At 39.2% G+C, this 11,361-nt stretch overlaps 1 protein-coding gene across 1 annotated transcript; it reads left to right on the plus strand.

The window, feature by feature from the left end:
- Positions 1 to 2,140: 2,140 nt before the first annotated feature.
- LOC149828036 (NAC domain-containing protein 17-like) lies at positions 2,141 to 5,706 on the plus strand. The gene is made up of 6 exons (XM_090019826.1): positions 2,141 to 2,315; positions 2,463 to 2,933; positions 3,038 to 3,315; positions 3,406 to 3,765; positions 4,457 to 5,015; positions 5,154 to 5,706. The coding sequence occupies exons 2-6, from the start codon at positions 2,720 to 2,722 to the stop codon at positions 5,582 to 5,584; spliced, it is 1,842 nt and encodes a 613-aa protein (XP_089875952.1). The 5' UTR covers positions 2,141 to 2,315; positions 2,463 to 2,719; the 3' UTR covers positions 5,585 to 5,706.
- Positions 5,707 to 11,361: the final 5,655 nt, after the last annotated feature.

Raw genomic sequence — 11,361 nt, forward strand, 5'->3', positions numbered from 1 at the left:
TGTCCAAAAGCAGGTAGCCTGCGAACACAATATATTCCTGTGAGAAAGTGCATTGTCTAAGACCAGACAGATCATCTGTTTAGGGCAGTAACTCCTTATGAGGTTATACATTTTTCAGATCAGACGATCTGGCGTGGATCTTGTGAATATTTATATGATTAAATGAAATGTTATGATGAATTATGATGATCTGCTGAGTTGATTAAGATAGCCAATTATGAATCTATAGATTTGGTTTTTCTGTTATAACATGATTATATACTGAACTCACATGTGAGAATCATATCCTTATTGATTTTAGATATTGATATGAGGTTATGATTGTGACGCATATGTTAGCGTATAGGTGAATGATTAATTTTGACTTATTAGGTGAATAATACATCATGCCTACATAGTTTCATTGCAAATGATTGCATTATGATTATCTGAATGAATATATCACACCTTTGTATCATGATTGATGTATATCATGAATATCTAACTAAATTACTTAGAAGGTTTATCCGTGTGTTTTACGCTAGAATGGTCAAATGTGATTTAACTTATTGTTTATAAGAATTATGAATGCATATAAAAATGATGCAATGATTTGAATGTCTTAAATGCAAATATATATTTATGTGATGACTTGTATGACTTGAATGCATATAGATTATGCTTTATTATGTGAGTTAAGGTTGAATAAAATATTAAATGATGAAATACTTTTAAATGTTTTATATTTGAATGATTGAAATGAATGACTCATAGGATGTTGTTCACTTGTCTATCACCTGATGGTTGACGATTGATGAATAATATATCATGTCTTTACCTTTAAATGCTTGATGTTTTTTTTTAAGTTTGAGTTTGGGTTGCTTGATGTTTTTTTTTAAGTTTGAGTTTGGGTTGCTTTACCAAACTTTAGCGAGTCTGAACTCATTTTATGTCCACTCTTACCTTGCGATCTTGGTATACATGATCTTTTCGTTTTAAGTACTTAATTATGTAGAGACTGAACTATTATTTTTATACTTTGATTTAAAATGAAATTAAAACTCTTCATATTTCAATCTTATATTGTACGTGGTTTGAAATGTGTATATCCCATACATTTTGATTTGACTATTATTTTTAGTGTAACCTCGTTCAAAGTCTTAACTATTTTTTAAAATCATTTCTATATTATAAGATCTGATTTACTTATACTTATAAAAAAGAAATGATCTCAAATTTTTAATATTTGAACAATAATTAATGTTAAAATTTTGAAGGCATTACAGTACACACACAGATCAACCGAAAAAAATAGTCGACGCTGAAAAATACTGATTTTTGGCTTATAATTAGGCATGAACTTTGATCGATGATAGAATGCTCAAATCACCACCAATTTGGGCGTATAGGTAGTCGATCCCAATGCCCTTGAGATAAGGAACGTCAAGATCAACTACGATTTAATCGGTGAGCCACCAATCGATCAGAATGTTTGTTAGAACAATAATAACGATATTTAGGGCTTCCTATATCAAATCTTATTTATTTTAATTCCCCAAAAAAGTGTTGAGCTCACCCTTCATTTGAGCTTGGTTCCATTAGGTCCCGTTAACATATTTAGACTCAAATTAAAATTAAAATTTAAATATAAATTAAAATTTTAAAATCATATTGAACATATATTTTATTTTTTATTTATTTAATAATTATAAAAAAATTATATGTATTACACTTAGGGTTAAAAAAACAAATATATATATAAGAGATTTAAATGTTATTTTATAAAATATTAAAAAGATATTAATAATTTTACTAATATGGATCAAAGGCTGGTCAGTGTGAAGTGTGAGCAAGTCTAACCCTACTCCATCCACACGGGCTTTGATTTTCACCTCATCCTCGGTTCATTCTCCGTCCGGCTCCAAATTGGACGGAGTCACGGCTCCCGTGGATCCCCGGTCCGCTGCCATCCCTGGTTTTCGTCATAAAATTAAATAAAAAAAAGGCAGCTCAACTGCCACGAAGGGCGAGTCAGAGAAGCTACCTTGAAACTTCATGCTGAAGTTTAACCATGGTGGGTGGTAAGACTTGGGGTTAGGGTCTAGGGGCCTTACACTTTGAGCCTCTGGCTGTTATGTCCTGTTAACCATGGTTAAGAGGAGGCTTGGTCCTCAAGGAAGGGCATAAGGGGAGGGAGGCGCAGCCGCGCAAAGCAGACGAGGTGGCGGCGAGCGAGGTGGTGGTGCTGCTGCTGCTGCTGCTGGCCGTGGCTGTTGGGTTTTGCAGAGGGTGGGACGGGGGAGGCGATCTACCAACTGCTCCGGTCTTCAGGAAAGGTGCATACATCTTCTTCATCCTCTGCTTTTTCTTCGGGTTGTCTTTGTAATCGGGAGTCAGCCTGAGCGTAGTTCTCTTTTTCCGCTTCGGTTACAGCAAATAAGTCGTCTTCTGATTCGAGTTGTTTTTCGGTGTTTCCTGTGCAGGGGTTGGGTTACTTGGTTGGTTTCTATTTCCTTCCCCACACCTTTCTTGTTGTTGAGAGAGGAGGGGAACTGGGGATGGAAAAGTAGGGAGGATTTTTTAAAGCGAAGGGGATCTTCTCTCTGCGGTAGAGCAATCGGCCAGATTTAATCTTCCGATTTTTGGATCAACGCTCGACATCGATCGCCTTTCCCACTTGATTGATCTTCTCCGTGATTGGTTGGTGTCTTGCTTCCATCGGTTATCTGAATCGAGAGAGATGGTGATGCAAGTGAAAGAGTGCATCAGGGAGAGGGCGTCTTGGAATCGAATCGTGATGGACCCGGCTGAGTGGCCTCCTGGCTTCCGGTTCCATCCGACGGACGAGGAGCTCGTCCAGTACTATCTCAAGAGAAAGATCTGCAACCGGCGACTCAAGCTTGACGTTATCGCCGAGATCGATGTCTACAAATCTGAACCTTGGGACCTGCCTGGTAACATCTCCCACCAACTCTCCCCTTCTTCTTTCCCTGTTCCCTTTATTTTGAATGCTATTGTTTCTTTGTTGTGAATCGTTTCCCGCTTCTCGATCTCACAGATAAATGTCTGATAAGAAATGGCGACAGGCAGTGGTATTTCTTTAGCCCTAGGGACAGGAAGTATCCAAACGGTGCGAGATCAAACCGGGCCACAAAATCTGGCTACTGGAAGGCCACTGGGAAAGATCGGGTCATCTCTTTCAACTCTCGAACGGTTGGTATGAAGAAAACTCTGATTTACTATATTGGTCGTGCTCCCAAGGGCGAGCGCACCGACTGGGTGATGCATGAGTACACCATGGACGAGGAGGAGCTCAAGAACTGCAAGGCCGTTCAGGTAGTTTCTTTCTTTGCTTGGGATTCACCTGGCAGTGTTCTTTCGCATCTCAATGTGAATCTGACTAGTGTTTCTCCTTTCCTGTTGCAGCATTCTTTTGCTCTCTATAAGATTTACAGGAAGAGCGGTCCTGGACCTAAAAATGGGGAACAATATGGGGCGCCATTTAAAGAGGAAGAATGGCCAGAAGCGGAGGATGACAACATCAATGACACTGTTGAGCAATTGGGCGTGCTGGAGTGCAAATCTCCTGTTGTTACTGCTGCTGGTGGTCGTGGTGATGGTGGTGCTGAAAATTTCTGCCCTGTAGTAATACAGCAAAATTCATCAAATGGCATCTCTCCTGAAGACCAAGGTTGTGGTGACATTCTGCAGGACCTTCTGTGGTCGATGCTTGATGTACCTGACTTTGACAGTCAGAATCCTGCGGATAATTCTGTTCAATTGCAGGTATAATTAACTGTTTTTAAGCTTTGAATGGCTTGTGATCGTGCTTAGTTCTAGAAAGATGCATGTGTTTCTTTTGCGCTTTATCTAGCCTTCAATTCATTTTCCATCATCTGTTACAAGCAGATTGTGAACTCTGATGTTTTACGTTCAATTAAAAGTGATACGGATCATAAGATCATTTATTTTTAGGAGCAAGCAGCAAGCAATGTGCCTTGTATAATGGCCTAGATGGTTTCTTGTACCTTTTTCTTATCAGTTCTTTTCATCAATTCTTTAGCTTTTGTTTCTTCATAATAAGTATTGGTGGCTGTTTGATGCTTCGCTTCTTTGAATAGCCAGGCATCGAATAACGAACTCTTATCTGGAAGCAGTTTGTTTTTTCCCTACTAGCAACTTCCCTCAACCTTGATTATGTGTTTCATTGCTCTGTCTTGGTGAGACTGGTAAAAAAGGAAGAGGAACCAATTGAAACTAATTAGTGTGCTGGGTGTCATGCAAATCTTTTTGGCCGTTCTGAATGAAAACTAGATCGGTTGGTGAATGGGGGTCCTTCTGCCTCTTTCAGACTTCCAAGCTTTTTTGACGTTTGTGTTTGTGTGTGTGTTTTATGTTGAGGGGGTTATTCCCCGTCTTTGATGTTGTCGTCTTTCCTGGTATCTTGTTTATATTATGATTCCATCTCCATTTTCAGGTTGCTGCTGAAGAGAAGACTCATAGCTTTCCAATAGAGCAATCTTCTGTGGATGAGTCAGTTCAACCAAAGCCATGGCTTTTCAATGATCCAGGGAATGGTGCAGAGATTACTAGCTTCCATGTCAAAAATTCAGCTGCACAAAATCAGCAATTTTTGCAGAACCTGCCTGATGAACAGGATGACAAGGATTTCTTGGAACTGAATGATTTCATCGACGAACTGTGCTTGCCTCCCATTCCGAGTATTTTAGATGCTAACAATGATTATGTGCATGTTGGCGGGTTGGATGATGCTGATCTTTACTTTGATGCATCAGCATTTCTCAATGAAAATGGGTATTCTGATGATTCTCAGTTGGCGATCCCTCCTCCTGATCTCACAAGGGCAACCTATGCGTTAGAATCCTACGGGGGTGCCATCAACCATCAAATGGTTGGCGGGGTAGGCTATTGCGCTTCAGCCTCATTTGCTGGTGAAGGTCAGCAAGTTATGGATCAACAATTCAGCATGATGGCGCCACATGAGCAGAGTCATGTGGTTATGGCTCCTCCATCAGGTAGGCAGTGGGTTGCTTGATACCTTCCTTGTGATGCTTTTGAAACGCTGGGCACCTTGCCAAGTTCTGTTTCCACTTCCCATGGCGAGGACTTCTGTTCCCATTTCTCATGGCTGTCTTCTAAAAACTGATGTACAGGTTTAGTGTATGCTACTGCTACAATAATCAATCAAAACCAAGATACGGAGCCAGGAGGAGGCATGACCCCTAGTTCCACAGAATCATGGTACGACTCTGTTCTTTTAGGTTTGTTAGACTCAATCCCCACTCTCCCCGCGTCTGCATCGGAGCATCCCTTGCTGAAGCGTATGTCAAGCTTTCGGGCATCAAGCACTGCAGGAGCTGCTGCGTCATGTAGATGCATGGTGGATCCCTCGCTGAACTGCAGATGCTCGTGTGGTGGTGGTGCTGGGGGTGCTGTTGGTAGGCCTTTGTATCCTGGTGGCGGGCGAAGAGGCCTTTTCTTTATTTCCTTTTTGGTGGCCATGGCGGCCATAGTATGGATATTCGTGATAGGTGCTGGCCTGAAGCTGTTTAAGCTAGTCTTCAACAGGTTCGTGACACCCTAGTTAATTCTTGCTGCTGCTGGTATTTCTTCTTCCTGTAATCTATGAAAGAGCTCTGTATATTTATTGAAGAACGTAAGAGTGACCTCTCGTTTTCTCTATTCAATAAAAAATTTCCTTGGGAATGCCCATTTTGTACAGCTTGTAGAACTAGATTATTGGCGCATGAACATGTATTGATATGTCAGGTGTCAATCTTTAGGAATATATGAAATCAGATTTTCTTGTAGTTGCTCTCTCTCTCTCTCTCTCTCTCTCTCTCTCGTGACACCATACTTAGCTGGGTCTTGGATAGAGTTTCAACATATAAACTCGATTCTTATTGTACAATTTGTGAACTATTGATTCTTAAATGTTATTAAAACAGAAAATAGTGTTACTGTAAACGATGAGATTTTTTTAGAAATCCCTACAAATTTTGAAATCCACCTAAATTCACATTTTCGGCTTTTAAAAGACTTTTTACCTTTTGTACGGGTGATCTTTTTTTTAGATATGTGAATTTCCTCTCAAATATCTACATATGTTTTTTTTTTTAAATATATTAATTTTCTTCTACACATATGTGGATGTCCTTTTGCTCGTGGCCCTTGTGGGATTTTATTAAAACTAGGCTTGCATATTTTGGGAACATTCACAACCATGAGTTGCGAAGGTTCTCAAAATGTATGCATCTTTTTTAACTAAATACTCACATTTGCAAATGTCTTGAGCTTTGCACACTAATGTCTTCACACATTTGCTAAAGGGTTTTATGTATGATATTTGCAAAAGTATCGTTAAAAGTAAAAAAAGCTTTTAATGATGCTTTAAAAGTGTTGTTAAAACCTTTGAGAGAAAATTCATATATTTAAGAAAAAATTCATATATTCACATATTTGAAAAAAAAATCACATATTTGGATATTTGAGAGGAAGTTTACATATCAGAAAGAAATTAGCATGAGCGTAAAAAGGTTATTTTACAGTAAAAAATTTGCTAATTTAAACATCCAGCAAATTTCGAACATTATAGAGCATATTGGGAGCATCATTTTGGCATACAATACTTACATCTGTAAGGTCTGATCTATGAAGAATACGACAGATTGTTAGAAACCTAGACCTCACAAATGTAAACTGAGCATTCGAATTGGATCGAGTGTTTTTTACTTTACAAACCATGGCGAACACTATTACAAGGACTAAGCAAAATCTGCAACAACGATATACTATTAAAAGGGTAAGGTGCATTAGAGGGGGTGCCAATCGTTGGGACTGATGAAACCGTTCAGAAGGTGTTGGGGCTTGGCTCATTTACCTTTAGACCCAGCTGGGGACGAGAACCTAAACGATCCCAAGCCGGCTCGTGCAGAATTTTGCATTGTTTTGTTAGGACGGAAAATTCGAAGACTTTTGTGTTTTCATTTTGAGAAGATTACAAAGAGCCGCTTAACTTTTTACTTATTTACAAAGACCTGCCTAACTTTTTTTATTTTACAAGTGAGCACCTAAATTAAGTAAATAATTCACAAAAAGCTGCCTGAGCTAACTCTGACCTTTTCACAATGGTCAGACCTTAGTTTGCTCAAGGTGAAAAAATAATCTTGTTATTTTCCAAGCCCTTTTTACCTTTTTTCTTTATTTTTTTATGAAGGGCGAGGAAACCACTCTTTGAAATCAAAGTCCTATTTGCGTGTGCCTTAATTATGATAGCTGTCCAGACTGTGTAACCCCGTGTCGCACTCTTTGCCCACAAAGATTTGTTGAGGAAGTGCTTATATCCATTGCCTTAGTTTTAGTACTCTGTAAGATCCTTTTTGTAGTATTAGAGGGTGGAAATGAGTTCATGAGTAAATTTTTTTTTTTTTAAATTTAAATTTGGATTCAATTAAGTATTTGAACTCGCATTACAAATATAAGTTTATGAATACAAAAAGGTAGGATTAGTTGCCCTTGGACTCAAGGGTAGGGCGATTTCATAATGGCGTGGAGTTAAGCAAAGTTGATACAATAAAGGCAAGGCTCCACTCTTGAAATCAAAGACCTGTTTGTGTGTGCCTTAATTATGATCTTGAAATCAAAGCGCTTCGGCAAAGGTTCCTCATCATAAAAAAAACGTCATAAAATTTACACAAATGCCTCAGCATTGCCCTTTAAATGCACAGAATTTTGTTGTGGAAATATATTTTTTTGGACAAAAATATTTCATTTGAATTTTCACATTTTTGTTAGCCTTTGCCTATAATTATTTATAATTTATAATTGTTTATTTTTTTCTAGATTTTCTTGATAAAATATTTTAAAGTTTCACTAGAAATTGAAGAGCAAGCAATGGCCGTTTCAAGCGATTGTCTATATGTAGCCCTAACTAAGACAGCTAGATGTTCTTGAACTCATCACAATTGGATCTTGTGGCAAGCATTCACAAGTTAGTCTTGCTTGTTCATGTGCATTTGTCAATGTTGATACCTTAGGATAGGTTTGATGGTTTGTTTAGGGTTGGACAAAATGAACAAATGATCCATCTCTCTCAAGTATTTGATTGTTTGTATATAGCATATACTTTTTAAAGTAGTATCTTGCTTTAGTTCTTGATTGAGCCTTTTTTGGACACTTCGGTGTTCACCCGCTCATCTCCTAACTATCATTGGATATATATGTTCAAATACGCAGTATATGCGTTCTTCAAAATGGTATCTCGCTTTAGTTCTTGGTTGAGCTCTTTAGAACACTTTGGTGTTCACCCGCTCGCCTCGTAACTATCGTTGGATGCAGATCTAGGTGTATATCTGCTGATTCTGCCGACGCGTCCTATATCGCACAAGCTATGTAATTTATCTTTGCCGTCGCGTCGTATGATGCCAAGGCTCCCTGCTTTCTGCAATTTCCGATTAATGCACTTCCGATTATACATTTACTTACGTCGTCGTGTTGAATAACACCAAGGCTCCTGCTTTCTGCAAATATATATGTAGAATATTTCATTCGGTTAAACACCCTGAACAATAGTATGTGCATTTCTTTATGTCGTCGTTGTATAAAGCACAAACTTCTGCTTATACTACTTATATGGCGCGTAAATGAGCGTTCAAATGGAGATCAACTCCAAATCGCCAATGTGATTCTCTTACCGCTCCTCGTTCAAGATTCTGCTTAACGAATGAATCCTTTATTGGAAAGGCTTCGCTTTTTGGCAAAATGCTCTTTACGTAAAGACTAAGTCAATTACGTATGGTCTGGCTATGGCCCAGGGTTCCTGCAACCTTGATGGATGCAAAGTACGCACAACGGTACGCATCCATTTCTCGAGTTAAGCGTAGCAATTTTCCGCTAAAGAAGAGAGATGCAGAAGAAATAGATAAAAGAAACACACGCTTTCTCCGTAAAAGAGAGGAAGTGCTGCTGAAATTTCTAAAGAAGCTAAGAATAGCTCAGAAAGAACGTAGCAGGATAATCTGTCATACAGTAGAGTGCTACCCAGTTCCTGGAATGCCTTCTACAACGTAGAAGGGTTCGTCCCACCGTTGTCGATAAAGCATGGGAGGTGCTGACGAAATGGTTGGCAGAAGAGCTATCGGAACCAGTGGAACGGCATAATGATGTCCGTTGATGGAACGATGTCAGAACGGCTCGTATCCCTGTGCCTACAAGAGCACCTTGCTCGTAAGGGCCGCTGAGCCGGAGTAGAGGTTGCGCCTTGGATAGGTTTGGACTCGTTGCGTGAAAATACGCCGAATAGCTGATCTATTTAGATTGAGTCATATGCATGCTCATTAAGAACGGTTACGCAACCAGACTCATAAGGGCCGAAGAGCCAGAGTGTGTTGTTTTCACCCAAAGAGGTGTGATGCTCGCGGTGGCCGCAGTGCCAAGAGTGATGTTCTGCATGCATATGAATAAGACTTAAGGTCGCACTTACCTCGCGGTTGAAAATCGTGTTAGGGGTACCCCCTCAGTTAATGACTGAGTTGGGGCGGACTGAATGGGGTCGGGTACATACTCCCGTAGTGCTGAAGCATGGGCTGCCTGAATGGCATGCTTATATCTGTCCAAGTAATTGTAAGACTGATAGACCCCTTCAGGAATTATGCTCACTGTGGAATGACAGTGATGGTACAGCCTTGAGTGACACGTACACGGACAACTTGAATAGTCATGGATAATGGGTTGGATTACTTCGTTTTGGATCGTATGACCCGATCTGACCAACCATATGAGTGTTCTAACATGTTTATTATGGATTTTAACTTCGTATATAGATATCGGATTGGATATAAAACCTAAAAAATGTTTTAAATTTAGGTAATGCAAAAAAATAAATCATAAAAGAATGAAAAACAATTTTTTCGACTCCTTGGAGATTAAAAAACTATGACATCAAAATAAAGAGTAAGTTTGATCCCCTATTTGTTGATATTTAGCTCTTGTAAAAGAGAGAAATTTTAAGAAATCCTCATAAATCACTATTCTTTACAAATAGTCTCTCTTCGCAACTATGAACTAGAAATAACAGATTTCTTCTCCACATTGCTCCCAAAACAACAAATCCAGAATACTTACAAAAAAATTCGGAAAGAAAATTTTTGCAAATCTCTACGTGAAACGGGATCTATGTGTTCTAGAGATAAAATTACCTATTTCTTTTTTTCAACCAAAACAATAGACCAGATTTTCCAAAAATCAGACAAGGCGAGCCACAGAAAACACAAAAAATCAGGATAATCTCAGATCCAGACCTGAAATCCCGATATCATATCCGAAGATGAGACCACATGTGGCAGCCACAATACACGTGAAGATGATGAACATAGTCAATTTTCGGCGTAGTTCTTCACCTCGCTGATGTTGACGAACCCACCACCGGCCATTTTCTATCCCTATGAGGAACTTTTCAGAAAAGCAAAACGGGAGAGAAAACGAAGCACAAAAAAGAAAAGAGTTCAATAAAGCAGAAAGAAGTAAGAACATGTCTAAGGGAGACTGCCTGAAGAGACGAGGAGAAAGAGAAGAGTGTTGAGGCGGGAAGAGGAGAGTGTTGCCTGAAGTCGAACGACCTGGCCACCCTCACCTCCGCCCCTTTGCCTGACCACCCTCACCTCCACCAGTCGCCCCTTTGGCCACATCATAGGAGAGAGAGTCAGGTGCGTCCATCAATGCATTTTTTTTATTTGTTCCCCTCGTCAGAGTTCGTTTTATAACAGGGGTCAAACAAAAATAACACATTTTTATGGATGCGGTGGATGGCATTCCGTGCATCCGCCACGTCCAACATTTGTTAAAATTAAAGTTCTTTTTGTGATTTTTGTCTTGCCCGACATATGAACATCAATTGCTGAACCAAGCAGGAGGTTGGGCGTGAGCGGAACCAGTTGTTGCTCCGACATTATGGCACCTTTTTTAACATGTGGCTAGGTGTGAATAGAACCACCATTGTACCAGCCCGTGTTCTGCATTCGCAGTTGAAATCGTGTGGGAGGCAAAGTTATACCATATACATTTTCTAAATCTGTCCATTGTTGCATGTTAAAATTTTAGTGCACCTTTTGTTAAAATCGTGTTGCTTGGAAATCTGTTCAAACTGAAATTGCTTGGACTATTTAACTCTAATATTTATAATTTTGTTCAGGAATTTGAGCAATAGAAATTTTTGTTGTGAGAAGTTGTTGTTGGATCATAAAAACTAAAACAGGATCAATAGCATGCTCTCAATAAACCGTTGAAATCAAAAACAAAAATCAAACTTAAAGCGGAAGCTATACCTGAATCCATAGCGTTATACTTGATCGTTGACGGGTATGA

Source organism: Nuphar pumila, chromosome 10, assembly GCF_984573655.1.
Source record: "Nuphar pumila chromosome 10, dmNupPumi1.hap1.1, whole genome shotgun sequence".
Lineage (NCBI taxonomy): Eukaryota > Viridiplantae > Streptophyta > Magnoliopsida > Nymphaeales > Nymphaeaceae > Nuphar > Nuphar pumila.

Excerpts from the sequence above, each read along its gene's own strand:
- LOC149828036 (XM_090019826.1), top strand. The coding sequence starts at position 2,720 with ATGGTGATGCAAGTGAAAGAGTGCATCAGGGAGAGGGCGTCTTGGAAT. Across the intron at positions 3,316-3,405 it reads AGAACTGCAAGGCCGTTCAG|CATTCTTTTGCTCTCTATAA; the intron begins GTAGTTTCTTTC and ends TTCCTGTTGCAG. Across the intron at positions 5,016-5,153 it reads GGTTATGGCTCCTCCATCAG|GTTTAGTGTATGCTACTGCT; the intron begins GTAGGCAGTGGG and ends ACTGATGTACAG.